The sequence below is a fragment of the Tilletiopsis washingtonensis genome (genome assembly GCF_003144115.1).
Source record: "Tilletiopsis washingtonensis strain MCA 4186 unplaced genomic scaffold FA09scaffold_11, whole genome shotgun sequence".
NCBI classification, from domain to species: Eukaryota; Fungi; Basidiomycota; class Exobasidiomycetes; order Entylomatales; genus Tilletiopsis; species Tilletiopsis washingtonensis.
Genome location: NW_020312008.1, coordinates 636,392 through 653,047, shown reverse-complemented (window position 1 = coordinate 653,047; position 16,656 = coordinate 636,392). Strand labels below are relative to the sequence as shown.

General features: G+C 67.6%; 6 protein-coding genes and 1 non-coding gene across 7 annotated transcripts; 5 read left to right on the top strand and 2 right to left on the bottom strand.

Annotated features, from left to right (window-relative positions):
- The first annotated feature begins 35 nt into the window (after positions 1 to 35).
- FA09DRAFT_330177 (putative 40S ribosomal protein S3) lies at positions 36 to 1,092 on the top strand. Its single transcript, XM_025742497.1, has 3 exons — positions 36 to 83; positions 142 to 674; positions 802 to 1,092. Exons 1-3 carry the CDS (start codon positions 54 to 56, stop codon positions 1,007 to 1,009), a joined length of 771 nt encoding a protein of 256 aa, XP_025598295.1. The 5' UTR covers positions 36 to 53; the 3' UTR covers positions 1,010 to 1,092.
- FA09DRAFT_36073 (hypothetical protein) lies at positions 1,003 to 1,881 on the bottom strand. Its single transcript, XM_025745264.1, has one exon. The coding sequence runs from the start codon at positions 1,810 to 1,812 to the stop codon at positions 1,237 to 1,239; it is 576 nt and encodes a 191-aa protein (XP_025598294.1). The 5' UTR covers positions 1,813 to 1,881; the 3' UTR covers positions 1,003 to 1,236.
- A 1,014-nt stretch (positions 1,882 to 2,895) lies between these two features.
- On the top strand, positions 2,896 to 3,854 carry FA09DRAFT_330175 (hypothetical protein). Its single transcript, XM_025742496.1, has 2 exons — positions 2,896 to 3,186; positions 3,241 to 3,854. Exons 1-2 carry the CDS (start codon positions 3,035 to 3,037, stop codon positions 3,629 to 3,631), a joined length of 543 nt encoding a protein of 180 aa, XP_025598293.1. The 5' UTR covers positions 2,896 to 3,034; the 3' UTR covers positions 3,632 to 3,854.
- A 1,087-nt stretch (positions 3,855 to 4,941) lies between these two features.
- Positions 4,942 to 5,033, top strand: FA09DRAFT_t31. Its single transcript has one exon. It is a non-coding gene; the product is annotated as a tRNA-Gly (tRNA).
- Positions 5,034 to 5,471: 438 nt separating this feature from the next.
- On the top strand, positions 5,472 to 6,260 carry FA09DRAFT_330174 (hypothetical protein). Its single transcript, XM_025742495.1, has 4 exons — positions 5,472 to 5,689; positions 5,742 to 5,775; positions 5,849 to 6,001; positions 6,054 to 6,260. Exons 1-4 carry the CDS (start codon positions 5,541 to 5,543, stop codon positions 6,174 to 6,176), a joined length of 459 nt encoding a protein of 152 aa, XP_025598292.1. The 5' UTR covers positions 5,472 to 5,540; the 3' UTR covers positions 6,177 to 6,260.
- A 4,088-nt stretch (positions 6,261 to 10,348) lies between these two features.
- FA09DRAFT_330170 (Metallo-dependent phosphatase) lies at positions 10,349 to 13,025 on the top strand. Its single transcript, XM_025742494.1, has 11 exons — positions 10,349 to 11,211; positions 11,262 to 11,325; positions 11,378 to 11,648; positions 11,704 to 11,887; positions 11,946 to 12,080; positions 12,139 to 12,157; positions 12,208 to 12,265; positions 12,321 to 12,382; positions 12,432 to 12,665; positions 12,719 to 12,883; positions 12,939 to 13,025. Exons 1-11 carry the CDS (start codon positions 10,370 to 10,372, stop codon positions 12,954 to 12,956), a joined length of 2,052 nt encoding a protein of 683 aa, XP_025598291.1. The 5' UTR covers positions 10,349 to 10,369; the 3' UTR covers positions 12,957 to 13,025.
- Positions 12,940 to 15,649, bottom strand: FA09DRAFT_35859 (hypothetical protein). The gene is made up of 11 exons (XM_025744981.1): positions 15,296 to 15,649; positions 14,905 to 15,183; positions 14,807 to 14,850; positions 14,679 to 14,751; positions 14,243 to 14,623; positions 14,054 to 14,188; positions 13,840 to 14,001; positions 13,617 to 13,786; positions 13,410 to 13,560; positions 13,266 to 13,354; positions 12,940 to 13,213 (listed from the first exon to the last, which is right to left on the bottom strand). The coding sequence occupies exons 1-11, from the start codon at positions 15,545 to 15,547 to the stop codon at positions 13,093 to 13,095; spliced, it is 1,857 nt and encodes a 618-aa protein (XP_025598290.1). The 5' UTR covers positions 15,548 to 15,649; the 3' UTR covers positions 12,940 to 13,092.
- Between the last annotated feature and the right edge of the window lie 1,007 nt (positions 15,650 to 16,656).

Below are 16,656 nucleotides of genomic sequence, written 5' to 3'. Positions count from 1 at the left end.
CGCCGCCGCCGCGTCTGGCTCGCGACCCCCACCACCTCCCCTCAAGAATCATCATGGCGCAGAACATCTCCAAGCGCAGAAAGGTGCGCGCCGCACTGCCGATGCTGCCGCCACATTCATGCCACTAACGCCCACGCGCAGTTCGTGGCTGACGGTGTGTTCGCCGCCGAGCTCGGCGAGTTCTTCACGCGCGAGCTCTCCGAGGAGGGCTACTCCGGCTGCGAGGTCCGCGTGACCCACGCGCGCACCGAGATCATCATCCGCGCCACGCACACGCAGGAGGTGCTCGGCGACAAGGGCCGCCGCATCCGCGAGCTCACGGCGCTCGTGCAGAAGCGCTTCAAGTTCCCCGACAACTCGCTCGAGCTCTACGCCGAGAAGGTGCAGAACCGCGGCCTGCACGCCGTTGCGCAGTGCGAGAGCCTGCGCTACAAGCTGCTCGGCGGCCTTGCCGTGCGCCGCGCCGCCTACGGTGTGCTGCGCTTCGTCATGGAGAGCGGCGCCAAGGGCTGCGAGGTCGTCATCTCGGGCAAGCTGCGTGCTGCGCGTGCCAAGTCGATGAAGTTCACCGACGGCTTCATGATCCACTCCGGCCAGCCGTGCCGCGACTTTGTCGACGAGGCCGTGCGCCACGTGCTGATGAAGCAGGGTGTGCTGGGCATCAAGGTCAAGATGTGAGTAGCTGCGACGTGCAATGTGGGAAGAGGGCCACGGCGAGGGGTGGCGATGAGACGGCGACGAGATGGAGCGACGTTGCATGGCATGTGCCCTCCCATATGCTCACACACTGTCGCGCCACAGCATGCAGGGCTGGGACCCGGAGGGCCGCACCGGCAAGCCGTTCCCGCTGCCCGACGCGGTCACCATCCTCGAGCCCAAGGAGGAGCAGCCGATTGCGCAGCCCATGTCCGAGTCGCGCATGCCCGTCGCTGCGCCGCCGGCCGCCGAGGTGGCGCCGCAGGAGGGCGACGCCGTGGCCGAGGCCCCGGCCACCGCTGGCGCCTACTAGGCGCGCGCTCTCCGGCGCCCACCCACTCCCCTTTTGACCGCTCCGCTCTCTCGCCTGGCCCCTGTCCCCCATCCCCGCCCCCCTTTTCTTCTCTCAGTGACGACCCACCACACACACGTCTCTCCCTTTGGCAGCGCCTTGCGCGTCACCGCTGAAAACGATGCACATACGCACACCTCGATGCTCCAGCGTGCGGCATCCGAAGCTCAGCGATGTCAGCGCCACGGCTAGGCTCGAGCGGGCGCGGCGCCTTTGAGAGCCGCGGCATTGCGTGGGAACGGCTGGCGCGCGGCAGGGCTGCTGCGGCGGGCACGCGTCACGTGGTGCGCCCGCTCTGTTCCCGCGCCAGCGACGTAACCCCTGCTGCTCCTCAGAGACAGGGCAACAGACGACGCTGCACTCCAGGCTGCGAGATATGCAGTGAGGACCGGCTTTGGAGAGGAGGCTGAAGACGCCGTGCTGGCTGGGTGGGGCACAGCCGGAGCCCTGCTCGCGCATCTCGACTCGACTGTCTCTTCCCGACACAGGCTGCCTGGCGTCCGCCGTCGCAAGCTCAGCCCTGCAACTCGCACCGCAGATCTACTTCCAGCACTGCGATGAAGAGAGTTGCTCAAGAGGACCATGCAGCTACGGCTGCGACTGCTGCAGGTGCCAGCTGTCATGCAGTGCGGCCCTCGACCATCGCGGCCCCTTGAGCAGCGCAGCATCGAGAAGGCGAAAGCTGGCGACCCGCGCGCTGAGAGTCGCTCCCGCGCGCGCCTGGCCCGCACAGCGGCATCTCCAAGACGCTGCTGCCGCCACATCCTGCACACGAAATAGCAAGTTGAGGGAACGGCTGCGCTGTGGAAGTGTAGCTTGCTCGAGAGCCTAGCATGTGAGGCGGCGGCGACGTCATCACGCAAATGCGGGAGCGGGAGCGTGCGGCATGATGCGGCCGTCGCGCCCGCTGGCCGGCCTGGCGCTGGCCGCGTGGGGCGTGCGCCTGCGCTGGCGCGCGGCGCTGCGTCTGATGTCTGGCGGGGCCGCCGCGGCGCGTGCCGCCTCGCCCGAGGCTTCTGAGCTGGTCGCAGCGCGCCGCCGCCGCCGTCGTCGCTGGCGGGCCAGGCAGCTCCGCACCCGCCGCGGCTGCCTGCGTCCCGCCCTAGCACCCCTCTCCCCGCTCCACCTCAGCCGCTCGCCTGTCTGAGCCTGGTCAGTCGCCGCCGCCCGCCCGCACCGCCGCGCCTCGCCGTCGCGCACATATGCGCTCCTCGCACCGCCAGCCAGCGAGCTGCGGCGAAGCTCTGCACGCGCGACGCTCGCACAGCGAAGCTCGCCCGTCTCGCCGCGAGCAGGCGCTCTGCTGCGTCTGCTGGGCGTCTTCGCAGCAGCACAGGCCGCATCGCACATCTGCTGCACCCTCTGCTGTGGTGACGTGCCATGCGCAGCGAGCGAGAGGCGCGACGGGCGCGAGGCCATGCTGCCGCCCGTCTTTCCCACTGACACGTCGCCGGCCTTGCAGTCCGACCCTCCTTTCGTGTCGCACCCCTTCACACGCGCATAGCTTCTCCGACGCGCCAAAGTCGGCCGCACAAGTATGTCGGTCGCAAGCAGAAACCCCTTCGCGCTGCTGGGCGGTGAGTCGCGTGCAGCAGCACGGTGCATTCTCAGACCTGGCTCACCGCGACTGCTTCCAGATGACGACGGACCGTCGCCCGCGCCCGCCGCTGCCCCGGCTGCTGCTGCAGCCCCGGCCGCTGCGCCCAAGCGCAACGTCGTCGGCGCCGGCGGTGCCGCCCCGGCCCCTGCTGCTGCTCGCGGCGGCGCCAACCAGCGCGGTGCTGGCCGCGGCGGCGCCCGCGGTGGTGCCCAGCGCGGCGCTGCCCCCGCCGCCAACGCCGGCCCCGAGGATGCCGAGCTGGCGCAGCAGCGCGATGTGCGCGGAGAGCGTCGTGAGTGGACTCGTGTGGAGTGGTGCGGTGCCAGCCACGGCGTGGGATTATGCTGCTGGGCCGTCGATGTCGAGCATGATGGGCTAGGCTCGCGATGCCGGACTCGCACTTGCGTCGCTGCACGGGCCGTGCTCATCATCCTCCACCTGCAGGCCCCGCTCGTGGCTCCGACAGCCGTGGCCGTGGCCGCGGCGCACCGCGCGGCCGCGGCCGTGCCTTTGACCGTCACTCGCAGACGGACCGTGTGTGAGTGCCGGCGGGCGTGGGGCGACGTGGCCTGCATCTGACGGCGTGCTCCAGCGACACGGACAAGAACCTGCGCCAGGGCTGGGGCGGCGAGGACGGCAAGCGCGAGCTCGCCGCCGAGCAGAACGCCGTCGCCGACGCCGCCGCCGAGGGCGCTGCGGCCACCGCCGAGGCTGCCGCGCAGCCCGCCATTGCCAACGGCGACGATGCCGCTGCCGGCGCCGCAGCGCCCGCCGTCGCGCCCGTGCCGGAGGAGGAGGAGGACAACACCAAGACGTACGACGACTACCTGGCCGAGCAGAAGGCCAAGCGCGCCCAGCTCAGCGCCGCCGCCAAGCCGCTGCGCGAGGCCGAGACGGACGACTCGAGCCTCGGCCAGAAGGTCGTGAAGGGCGAGGGCAACACGGACTTCTGGGCCGCCAAGGAGAAGGTGAGTCGAGTGTAAGAAGCATGGGAGATGCCTGTGCGGAGCGTGCAGCGCCGCACTGCGGGTGCATGCGTGCAAGGCGTGGCATGGCCCTTCGACGACTGCCGGCGTGGCTCGCTCGCCGTCGCTGACACCTCCATCCGCAGGAGACTGCCCGGCGCACGCGCGAGAAGAAGGAGCGGCAGGTGCTCGAGATCGAGCAGACGTTCAACCAGCCCGCCGGCGGTGCCGAGCGCGGCGGCCGCGGCGGTGCGCGCGGTGGCCGTGGCGGCCGTGGCGGCGAGCGCGGTGCCTTCCGTGGCGGCGAGCGTGGCTCGTTCCGCGGCGCCGAGCGCGGCGCCCGTGGCGGCCGTGGCGGCCCGCGTGGCGCTGCTGCCCCGCGCGGCGGCCGTGGCGGCAACGCCGGCGCCAGCGTCAACCTCGAGGACCAGAGCGCCTTCCCGTCGCTCGGCTAAGCGTGCGCGCACGCACGCGAGATGCACGTCAGTTGCGGTGGCTCGCCGCACGGGCGTCGCATCCCAGCACCGGCGGACGTCCACGCACGTCCGCCCAATGCGCCGCCCGCTGCCTGGGCGCGCGCCCTTTCCTCCTCTTTTCCTCTCCCCGCTCGTCTGCGCGCCCGTGGCGAAAAAGATCCCTCTCTCCCAACCGAAGTCGTCCCCGCTGTAGCAAGTCGTACACACCCATCCTACCCTTTTGCTGGCCGGCGCGATCCAACGCTACTCTTTGCTCTTGCCGTCTGTTGTGATCGATGTGCGCAGCTGCGTGGCTTCGTGCGTGGACTAGGCCTGCGAGCGCGACCGAGCGTCGAGCTGTGATGCACTCCGGACGAGCACGGCGCCGTCGAGGCTCGCTGCAGCACACGACGCAGCCAGGAGAGGCAGGAGCGCTTCAATGAGGAAAGGTGCTGACTTGTCATCGGGCTGTCATGGACACGCTCGGCGCATGCAAGTACAGGCAGCGAGACGAGTCCTGCCACGGGAAGGAAGATGCAAGTCAGCAACGGTGAGATCAGCAGGACCAGAGGGCCGCGGCCGAAGGCTCCAGATGTGGCTCTCTGCTCAAGGCGATGGCAACGGCTCAGGGCTCACTGCGGCAAGGCGAGGAGTCCTGCACGCAGGAGAGTGCCCTGCTCTCCTACGACCTAGGTACACGTCAAGTGAGCGAGACTCGTGAGAGAGCAACTGACAATGCGCTCCACTAAAGCACCTAAGCTCCATAACGTTTCAACGGAGGCTCGCGATGGCGAGTCAGCATCTTACGTTCGCCGTGCTGCTTCCGTTGTAGTAAAGTTCATATATTGTCTAATTGAGACGGTCAATATGGATGCTTGGGTGGTTTAGTGGTAAAATTCTCGCTTGCCACAAGCGAGTGATCGCACCGGTTGCGGGAGCCCGGGGTTCGATTCCCCGTCCAAGCAATTGATTTTGCCCTACTCGCAGGGGCACGCTTTTGCCTCGCATCAGGAGGATGAGGGCAGCGCGCACGCTTTTGCCTCCCAAAGGGACGAGGGCAAGGCACTCCTGAGGCTTGCCGGACGGCGCTGCGCATGCTGCCGGCGCTAGGACGCCGTGCCGACGGCTCCATCCCCTCCCGTCGCGGTACCGCCGCCGGCTGGCCGGATAATCCGCCGCCGGACGACGCCATCCACTCCCGCGGGCTTCTCGCAGCATGGTGGCCGCACTAAGACTGCGCTGTGGACCTGTGCGGGGCCAGCAGCGCAAGTCGCAGCAGCGGCAGCGCTTGCGACGCCCGCTCCTTCTGCGTGGAAGCGATGCTCCCCCGCCAAGCCGCTTGCTCGCAGCAGGCGCGCGAAGGCCCTCACGCCGCCGGCGCGCTCATCAATCACGGCGGACACGCCCCTCCGAGAGCTGGGCACGCTTAGTGCACCACACCGCACCGCAACCCTCTTCCTCACACCACCACCATGCAGCTCTCCTTTGCCCTCCTGCTGCTCGGCTCGTCGGCGCTCGCCGCCTCGCTGCCCCGCCGCGCGTGCGATGCGACTTGCAAGCGCGCTGGCGCCGACGCCTACATCAAGGCGCTCACGACGCACAGCAAGGCCGACGCCGATGCGTGAGGCAGGCGCAGCGTGCCGTGGCTGCCCGTGCTGAACAGCCCTGCGCAGCGTGCCACTCACCGACGACGTCAAGCGCTTCGAGGTGAGCAGGCTGACTGCCGTCTCTCACACTCTTACTGCTGCCGCCGCACGCACTGACACTCTGACTGGCGCAGACGTTCAACGGCATCGGGCCCTTCCAGACGTCCTTCTCGGCGACGGACATGCGCCTCGGCCTGCAGTTCGGCGCCTCGGCGCTCGCCTACCGCGCCTACGAGCAGGCGTACACGGCCTTCGACAACGGCACGCTGCTCGTCAACTACAAGATCGTGCGTACACCGGGCGCCGCAGCGAGGCGCCGAGCTGACATCCCGCCCGCAGGACACGGGCTTGCTCAACGGCGCCATCCCGATCCCGGGCGCCAAGACACGCGTCTACGAGTACTTCCAGTACGCAGACACGCTCATCAGCCGCATCGACGTCTACACCCAGACGCCGGCGTGAAGCGCTGCGTAGCAGTGCGCTACGATATGCTACCCTCTCTTATTGCCCTCTCTTATCTTGCTGCCTAATCTATACATGCTGCCCGTCCAACCTCCCAAGGGGTCCGCTCAGCAGCGATGCGTGTGTTCGGCTGCTCTGAGCTGAAGAGCCGCACCTCTCGACGGAGCTCCTCTCGCTCTTGTCATCTCTGGGCTTCGGATGTACACAGCCACCGCTGCCGAGCGAGGAGGAGGTTGATCGATCGCGGCCCAGCACCAGGCGCATGCTCCTCTCGGAGCGAGGCAGGCTAGACTTTGGCTCCTGTGCTCCTCGAGGCTGATGCAAGCAGAGTGCGGCTGAGTCAGAGCAGCGCTCCTGGGCCGAGCTCGGTGGTGTGCTCCAAGCGTCTCTGCGACCGATGCGTCGAAGCAGCTGCTATGCATAGACGAGGAGGCGCTTGCTAGGCGGGCAAGCGAGTGGAGTGCTCTCCTGTCGGGCCGCCGCCAGGGCGCTTCCCGCTCAATGCGCGCTCCCGTGGCCTAATGAAAGGCTGAGGCCCCGCTTTCGCACCACGCTCGCGCCTCATCTGTGCCTGGAGCGCCGAGAGGAGTCGCTGTCAGGAGACGCCAGGAGGATGCTGAGCAGCACGCAAACGCTTCTCGGGGAGGCCAGCCTCCTCGCCCCGGATCAATGTCGATCTGCGGCCCTTCCAAGGCACGCAGGCCTGTACCTGGCGGCGGCGGATCCGGCATGACCCGCTCCAAGGGGCCCGACGAACGCTCGTGGCGCGAAGACTCCAGGCCTTGCTGCACTTCTCGGTGCCTTGTAGGGGCAGCGAAGATCGACGAGGAGCCCCTCTGGCTCTTGCAGGTGCTTCGATGGTGCCTGAGGGGTGCGGGACGGAGCGGCTCAGGGCCAGATTCGACAGCCAGGACAAGCATGCCTGTACCTGATCTCTCCCGCCGTGCCTGGCGCCTCCGCCTCGAAGCCACTCGGACCGGGCAAGGCGCGGGACCGGGCTGGCCTGACGACGGCTCTCGCACGATCCTCCACGCTACGCCTCGCTTGCTTCGGCGCCGCACAAGCTCAAAAGGCGGCCTGATGCGCCGCCTCTCCCACTTCTTCCTCACCAATCCACCCTCCTCCCACCAATCCACCCTCCCCTCCAATCTCTCACCATGCAGTTCAAGTTCCTCGCCGCCCTCCTCCCACCAACCCACCCTCTCTCCCTCTAATCTCTCTCCTCTGCAGTTCAAGTTCCTCGCCGCCCTCCTCCCACCAACCCACCCTCTCTCCCTCTAATCTCTCTCCTCTGCAGTTCAAGTTCCTCGCCGTCCTCCTCTTCTCGTCGACGCTCGCCGCGGCCATGCCCGTGCAGCGCGACACGTGCGATGCCGGCTGCCAGCAGTCGGCGGTCGCCAAGTACATCAAGGCGCTCGTCAGCCACTCTGCCGGCGATGCCAATGCGTGAGCCCGCTCGCTCTCAGCACGCCTATATCTGTGCTGACTCTGCCACAGCGTGCCCGTGACGGACGGCGTGACACGTTACGAGGTGAGCATCAGCGACCACGCCGCGCGCACAGACGACTCACCCCACATGCACAGACACTCGACGGCAAGGGTGGCCAGACGGCCTCCGGCGCTGCCGACCTGCGCGACAAGCTGCAGAACGACCCGACGGACAAGCAGATCTTCCGCGCGTACAGCGAGAAGTACTCGACGAGCGGCAGCACGACGACCGTTGACTTCTACGTCGTGCGTCACATCTCTCCTTCGTGCCATGCAGCCGAGCCAGACTGACGCATCCCATGCAGGACGGCAAGGGCAAGAACAAGGCGGGCGTCGAGAAGACGGCGACGATCAAGGTGCACGAGGTCTTCGACTTCGTCGGCAGCCTCATCAACAAGATCACCGCCACCGAGACGACCGTGGCCGTCAAGGTCGCCGTCGCCATCTAGGCGCGTGCATCCGTGCTCTCCAGCTCTCCACCCCCGCTCTGCGCTGCCGCGATCCCACTCTACGCCGCCATGACGTCTCTTCTCCGCCTGTATCTCCTATCTCACCATACGTGCCCCATATCTATGTCATCACTTGACTCCCTCTGCCTCACGTTACGCTTGTGGCCGTGTGACTCGTCTCCAAGCGTGCGTCGCAAAGCAGTGTCACAGCATATCGATGATTAGGGCATCCTTGGAGATAGAAGTACAGTGGCGAGCAGCGGAGAGGCTCGGATCGAGGAGGCTAGCAGAGGAGAGCACGGGACTGGAGGAGCGGCAGAGTCAGCGCAGGTCGCGCAGCGCTCGAGACGACGGCGCCAGCTCTGCCGACGTTGGACCGCCATGGATCGCCTGCCCGACTCGGATAGCTCGCACAGCAGAAAGACAGCCCTCGCACCTTGCAGCGCATGTACAGCGTGTTTGCTGCCCAGCAGGCCGGCAGACAGCAGCTCGAGCGCCGGGATTTGCTGCTCTCTGCTTCGCTTCGCCACCCAGCGACCTTGCCACACCTCCCAGGCAGCGATGCACATCATGCCTCCTCCAGCCATGCCGCAATTGTCCCCACCCCTGCCTCCACGCACCAGTTCAGACACTCCACGGCACATGTGACCCCACGCCGTCTGCCGCGGCGGCCAGGAGCAGCTGTGGCGCCGAGTACTGCTGCGCGGCCATGAGCGCCGCGAGCGAGTCGTCTGCCTTGACGTGGCGCACGAGCACGACGATGACGCCGAGGAGAAAGACGAGGGCGTGGAAGAAGGGGTGGTTCACTGCAGGAGAGGTGTCAGCGCGTGAGATGGAGAGCAGAGAGAGAGTGACGCACCGGGACAGGCCATGGTGGAGCACGAGGACGGGGTTGCGCAGGAGAGGCGAAGACGGCAGCGGCTAGAGAGAAACAAAGAGGGTGGTGGCGGCTTGTGCTGGTGGTGGTGATGGTGGTGCAGAGAGAAGCGGCCGCGGCTGCCACTCGCCTGTCCAGCAGGGTGCGGCCCCTTCCACGTCGCCGGGTCATGCGAGCGGCCACACCGCAAGACGCGGACGCGGGGTCCGACAGCGGCGCTAGCGCGCACGTCAGCGCCGACACCTCACTCGCCGCGTGCCCGCGCTCGCACGCAACGTACGATCTGCGCGCTGCCCCGAATGCCGGCCGCCCGGCCTCTCGTCTGCGCGCCCCTTGGCGCTCGGCTCGCATGCCGGAGCCGGCTCTTGCGGCCGCAGCGTGGCAAGGGTGGACGGCACCGGCTGTCGTGCTGCTCGAGCTGGAGGCTCGGCCATGCCGCCTTGGCTAGCGCAGATCTGCCCGAGCTTGTCTGCGCGCGCAACACGCCTCGCAAGGCACGCCAACGACACGCCGCGCATTTCGAAGCAGGCGCGGCGGACGGCCGAGGTGCGCGCGTCTGCGCCGGCCGACACATACCCAGCATCAACAGAGCTGCTCCCTCTTCGTCTGAAGAGACGAGCATGTGCAACAGCAAAGTGGCGAGACAGATAGACCACGCCGAGTGCAGAGCAAAAGTGTTGGTCGTGTGCGCGATGTTGCATGGACATGTTGAGACGTAAGGCTGCCGGGCGCCTGCCACACAAAGGCGGCCAACACCGCGCTCCTCCACGCCATCCCTGCTTGTCTGCCGGTACGCAGGCTTGATCTCGACCCGGCTAGCGCACTCGAGACCTTCTGCAGTGCATTATGAGGCCAAACGAGCTGCCGCAGCTCTGCGTATCAGGCAGCAGCGAGGCGGACTAGGGGTCGAGAGGTACGTGGCAGGCGTTCCCACGCGCAGATGCGGCCCGTGAGAGCGGCATGTGCTGCGTCATGCGGCAGAGGCGGGCAGGCAGGGGCGCGCGCGGGCGGCAGGGTGCGTTTAGCACGCGTCGCGCCGCTGACTGACAGCGACGCGCCTCTTGTCTCCTCCTCACCTCCACCCCTCCGTCGCAGCCATGGCCAAGCGCGAGGCCGCCCTCATGCCCGACCGGCGCACGCAGGCCGCACCCGCCACGCCCAGCACGGCGCCCGCGCCGCTGCCACGCGGCCTGCTCGACTCGCTGCAGCTGCTCAGCAGCGTCCTCTTCCGCGTCCTCGTCTACGTCTTCCTGCAGTGGATCCCCACCAGCGCCGCCTGGCCCGCTGTGCCGCTCCTCTTCGGCACGTACGCCTTCACCTGGAGCGTGCACGCCTGGCGCCTCTCGCGCCGCGATGCCGCCGCCCGTGCGCTGCGCGAGATGGCCAGCGCCATCCCCGTCGGCCAGCTGCGCCTCGGCGCCGCCGCCGGGCGCCAGGCCATCGCCCACACCGCCGGCGACGAGAAGCCCAGCGAGGGCTCGGCACTGCTGCCGGCGCCCGCCACCGACGAGCACGCGGCGCCCGTCGCACACGTTGAGCCGACCAAGGTCGCGCGGCCAGGCTTCTTTGCCAAGATCGCACCCTCGATCTTCGGCCTCTCGACCTCCTCGCCCGGCGGCAACCTGCTGGCGCTGGCGCAGCACGTGCTGCTGCTGCTCTTCTTCCTCGACGCCTTCTCCTCGCCCTACCTCTTCCCCTCGCACCACGAGCACACGCTGCACTTTGCGCGCGTCGGACATCTCTCGCCCAGCTCGGCCGTGCTGCATGTGCGCTACCCCTTCCCGCTGGGCCACGAGGCGACGAGCGACTGGTCCTCGCTGCTGGAGGACGAGTCTGGCGGGCGCAGCACGCTGCGTGCTGGGTCTGAGATCTACCAGAACCCGGCGCCGCTGCGCATCGTGTACCGCGAGGCGCTGGCACCGCGTGCCGAGCGCGACATCGACGGCCGCGCACGCTCGCAGCCGAAGCGCTGGGAGCGCGGGCCGGCCGTGACGCTGACGGAGGCGACGGATTGGACGGGCACGGCGACGCTCGAAGGCCTTTGGCCCGCCACGGCCTACGAGTGGCGCCTGGCCTTCGTGCACAACTCGACGTTTGCGCCGCACCCGCACCGCCCGCGCAGCTTCGTCACTTGGCCTGACCCCAAGCTGGCGCGCAAGCGTCTTGCTGGTGCGCCGCAGGGTCAGGAGGGGCAGGCTACGCCGCTCGACGACCCGAATCAGTGAGTGCTTTGCCCCTGCGCTGCTCTACGGACGCTCACCTGTGCTGCAGCTTCACCTTTGCGACGAGCTCATGCGTCAAGCCTGACTTCCCGTGGCAGCCGACGCAGTTCTGGGTGAGCACCTGACGTGCAAGCAACGCCAGTGCATGTGCTGACGCCTTTGCAGGCCTGGTCTTGGATCCTGCGTGCGCTCGGGCACGGCGAGCACGGCGGCTACGCGACGCGCAACCGCATCCAGGGCTTCGACCAGTTCGCCAACGCGCTCATCGACGGCCGCGAGCGTCCCGCCGTGCGCTTCTTCCTGCAGCTCGGCGACCTCATCTACGCCGACGTGCCGCGCTGGGGCGGCGCCGTGACGAATGCGTACCGCCTGCTCTTCCGCAACCTGTACGCGTCCGAGTCGTTCCGGCGCGTGTACGAGCGGCTGCCTGTCATCGGTGCGTATCTGCGCAAGGTGCGGCGGAGTCGCGGCTGCTGACATGCGCACGGCAGGCATCTACGACGACCACGAGGTGAAGAACAACTGGTCGGGCTACGAGCTGCAGGGCGCCGACGAGACGGCAACGAGTGTGGGCCGCAACAAGGCATTTGAGCCGGCGAACCAGGCGTGGCAGGAGTACGTCGGCAGCGCGAACCCGCCGGCCATCGAGCAGGGCCGCAACTACTACTCGTTCCGGTGCGCACGCGCGCTAAGCCGTAAGGCCCGGTAGAGGCTGACTTCGTCCGTGCGACAGCTACGGCGACACGGCCTTCTTCGTGCTCGACACGCGCGCCCACCGCTCGCCGCCCGAGCTGCCTGACGACGAGCACAAGTCGATGCTCGGGCAGCAGCAGCGCGAGGTCTTCCTGCGCTGGCTCGGCGCCGTCAAGTGAGTCACGGCGACGAAGTGCACAGGTCAAGAGGCTGACCTGCGCTTTGCGTCTTAGCTCGACTGCTACGTTCAAGGTATGCGCTGTGCCCGCAAATGCATGTCACTTCGGCTGACACGCCTATAGTTCGTCGTATCATCCGTGCCGTTCAACACGCTCTGGGGTGGCCCTCTTGACTTTGACGGTCAGTCGAGGCCGGGCTTCGGCACGCGCCCCTCGCTGATGACTCGCTACTGCAGGTCAAGTTGACTCATGGAGCGCGTACCGCCACGAGCGCGAGGGCCTGCTTGAGGTGATGCAGGTGAGCACCGGCAGTACAGCGCCTCTCGCGCGTCGCTAACACACCGCAGTACGTGCCCAACGTCATCGTCCTCTCTGGCGACCGCCACGAGCACGCCGCCGTGGGCCTGCGCGCGCAGACGTACGAGCGATCCGACGTGCACCCGGTGACCGAGTTCAGCACGTCGCCCATGTCCATGTTCTACCTGCCCGTGCGGACATTCAGCGACGAGCACGGCCTGGGCCCCACGGGCGCCGAGCGCGTGTACAGGTACACGCCCGACGGCAACGTCAAGTGGTCGACCGTGCGTTTGACGCCACTAAGTGTGCTTGCATCTGTGCTGACGCAGCGACGCAGTTTGAGGTCGACACGCGCGAGTCGCAGTCGCCCGTCGTCACGTCGCGCCTCTACGTCGACGGCGAGGTCGTGTGGACGCTCAAAGTGCACGGCAAGGGCGTGCAGCCGCCGGCGCTGCAGGTCGGCGGCATGGCACGCTCGTTCCTCGAGCTTCTCGGCCTGCAGGTGAGTGTCGCGAGCAGCAGAAGATCGATCACAAGACGCTGACACTGCCTCGCAGCGGCGAAGATGGTTCTGAGGCAGACAGACGCGCAGGGAGGGAGGGTAATAATCGTGCACAGTATAATGAGAGGCACTTGAGAGCAGGCAAGCAGGGCTGCGGAGCAGGTGGAGCAGTGGAGAATAGAGACGGAAGCGTGGGCTTTGGCAGGCGTTCACGACGCCTTCGAGCGGCCAGCGATGTCCTCGGCAACCTCGAGGTACTGCTGGAAGCGGCGCTCGACCTTGGCGGTGATGCGGTGCGCAACACCCTCGGACGGCGCGCCCTTGACGTGGCTGGGCAGAGGGTTAGCCAGAAAGCCTTCACAGCACAAGACGCGGCACTCACTCGGCGACAATCGTGACGCGCACGTGGCCGTCGTAGCTGATGATGCCGATGCCGAGCGTGCCCTTGCCGGCCTGCGGCGGCGAGGCGGTCTGGTGCGTGGCGTCAGCAGACGAGCATCCGCAGTCAGCCGGGAGAGGCACTCACCCACTGCACGATGTCCGTGCCAGCAAGATGCACGGTGCCTTGCGGGCCCGGCACGTTGGTGAGCACGGCCGTGAAGCAGCCGAGGGTGAGGTCGGAGTAGAAGCGGACGATGGAGCGGAACGGCGTCCAGAGAGCAGAGGGGAAGAGCAGGCTGCGAGGGAAAGCGCATGAGAGGCGTGCGACACCGGCGCATGATGCTGCACTCACGGAGCCTGGCCAGTAAGCTGGATGGCCCAGAATGCAATCGTCGGCAGCCAGCCCTGCTTGAGCACGTTGAGCGCGGCACTGTTGCTGTGCAGGCGCTTGTGCATGGCGCTCGCTGACGTCGGCAGGCCTTCGCCGCTCGAGAGGTAGGCGACACTGCCCGTGCTCCAGTTCTGTCCAGACAGCGTCAGCACGACACACCAGGTCGCGGATCGCAGCGACTCACCTGCATCTGCGTGTTGTCGAGCGGGCGGATCGAGATCGGGATCATGAGCGCGATGCGCGACGGCAGAATGGCATTGGCGCGCCGCTGAATCCACGGAATGATGCCCGGCAGCTCGACCTGCTTCGTCTGCTCCATCTCCGCGAGGATGGCATCGGAGATGACCTGCGGCGAGGGTCAGCAACATCGCCGTGCAGCTCCATCAGAGCACACGCACCGTGACAAGCAAGTCGTTGAGCGTGATGTGGCCGCCGAGTGCGCGCGCGCGCTTGCCGCCGATGCGGTCAAGCCAGCCGCCGGGACGCGAGCCCGAGAAGGCGCGCTGGCAGAGCTTGATGTCCGAGATCTTGAACTGTGCGCGGGTGTCAGCTGAGGCGCAGCTTCGCGCACACGCCGGGCCACTCACTGGCTGGCTGGTGCTGAACTCGCGCTCCTTGACGCGGTCGCCCTTGTACGCGCTCGTGGCGTAGCGCTGGCGCCACGACGTGAAGCAGAACCAGAAGGAGATGACGATGGTCTGCATGAAGCTGCCCCACGCATTGCGCAGCGCGTTGAGCATGTACGCCGTCCAGAAGAAGCCGAACATGAGCAGCTGCACGGCCAGCACGTGGCGGTACTTGTCGAGCGGCTTGAGGCCCTTGTGGATGCGCGACGGGCGCGCCCTGCCGCGCCGCGCCGCGTGCATCGTCGAGGCTCCCTCGTGCAGCTGCCGCTCCAGCTCGGGCCCATACGAGGTGATCATGAGCTGGCTCATGACGAAGCCCTGCCCGTCGGTGAGCGTGTGGTGCTGGAGAGCGACAAGTGAGCAGTGTGTCGGGCGGACAATGCGGCTCGGCACTCACTCCGCGCGTCACCATGGCACCGCGCGCGCCCGTCTTGGGGTTGCGGTAGTTTGGGAAGATGTACGTCTCCCAGCTGAGCGTGTCGGTGTGAGCACAGCGTCGAGCACCGCAGCAAGCGCCTTTCTCACAGCGGCTTGGTGAAGTCCCACTCCTTGGCAATGAAACGCGCGGTCTGCAGGGCAAGCTGTCAGCGCCGCACCTCCACTTTGCACCCCGCACGACGCACAAAGTCCTCGAGCTCGCGCTTGCCCGCCTCGCCCGGCAGGTCCTCCTCGAACAAGTGGCGGTCGACGCTGTAGTGCGGGTCGTCGACGAAGCTGGCGCCGTGCCAGCGGCGCCCGACGTTGGCGAGGCGCTGCTTGTACTTGGGGAACAGCTCGACCTGCTTGCCGAGCGCCGCGCGCATGCCGTCCATCGACGGCGGCTGCTTGAACGTGTACGTGGCTGTGCACACGGGGTTGAACGAGCTTGTTGAGTTGCTCAGCAGCAGCCACATGTTGTCGATCTGCGCAGGCGGCGTGAGCATACAGCCAGGCGTATAGCGGCGTCACTGCTGCTCTCGCCTCCAGCCATCATCGCTGCCATCCTCCATGCCCGCCATACGGCTGCCTACTCACTCCGCCAATGGCATCGCGCCGCAGCACGATCTCCTCCGCCAGCTGGCGCTCCAGGTGCGCCCGCTGCTCCTGCGCCTTTGCGGCGGCCCGCTGCAGCCACAGCGCCGAGCGGCTGCGGCGCAGACGCGGCGCGGCCGTGCCGCCGGGCGTGCGCGGCGTGGCGGCGCCGTCGTCGCTGTCGTACTGCGCCGGCGTCGAGGCGGCCGACGAGGAGCGCGTGCTGGAGAAGTGCTGCTGCTGCTGGGCACCCATGGCGTTGCGGATGGACGGATGGTGGTGGTGAGAGGCGGGAGGCGCAGCTTGGCCCGGCGCGGCAAGATGCCTTCTCGCCGTGCAGCCGGCATCGGGCCAAGAAGACGCCGCTGCGCTGAAGCTGTCCTTTCCTCTCTCCGCTGACGCTGCTGCCAACACCAGCGCCCGGCCGGCGGCACGTCTAAGGAGCCGGGACAGGAAGCATTCAGCACACTCGACTGGTGCGCTCGAGGCACGGCCTGTTCGGCTCCACTTCGGCACAAGCACCTCGCCAGCAGCCTTCGCGGCGCGGCTCCGGCTTCGAGCGGAGCGGAGTCGCGGGGTGTGGGAACAGGCGCGTCATGCGCACGCCGCCTGTCGCCCCTGCGCACGGCGAACCGTCGGCTGGGCCTGCCTCCTCGCCCCACGCAAAGCACCTCTCCAGACGCGTGAATCTGGACCCACGGGGGCTGGTGGTGTCAGAGCCGAGAGGGTGCAAGTGCAGATGCCCGAGGCTCGGCTTTGAATCTTGTCGCGGCCAGGCCGAGGTGAGCTCCGTGCATTGCTCTGCCTCTCTTCGACCAGCCTTGCCGCCGATCGAGCGAGCTGCCGCGCCAGGTTAGGCTTACTGAGGCCTGGCACCCAGCGGAGCTGCTCAAGCACCCCGCGGCTGAGCTTGGGCCATCACGCAGTAAAAGCTAGGCCTACCATCAAAGCAACCGCTGCCACGCGGGAAGAAGCACAAGCGTGAGGTGTCCGCGGCAGCGTGCTTGGCCGAGAGCGTGTACAAAGAGGCAGCCGTCCGAAAGTGCAGACAGAGCCTGCTGCCGAGCTCGCCTCTCCTGCTCGTCAACGCAGACCAGGACCAGACGACTGCGAGAGCTGCTGCCGCTGAGCGGGCTGGTGCTTGCGTGCTGCGAGGGGACCCGACCGGACGCTCTCGACCCGAGTTCGTTGTCCGCAGATGCGTCCCACGCTGCTGCACCGTGGCCGTTTGGCTGTGCAGCGAAAGCGAGCACGCCGCACAAGAGAGGCGCAGCGCAGACGCAGCAAAGGCAGGCGGCAAAGCAAGGCACGCACACCGCGGCGGCACGCGTTTCCCAGACGCGAAGCGAAGAGGGGCGCGGCAC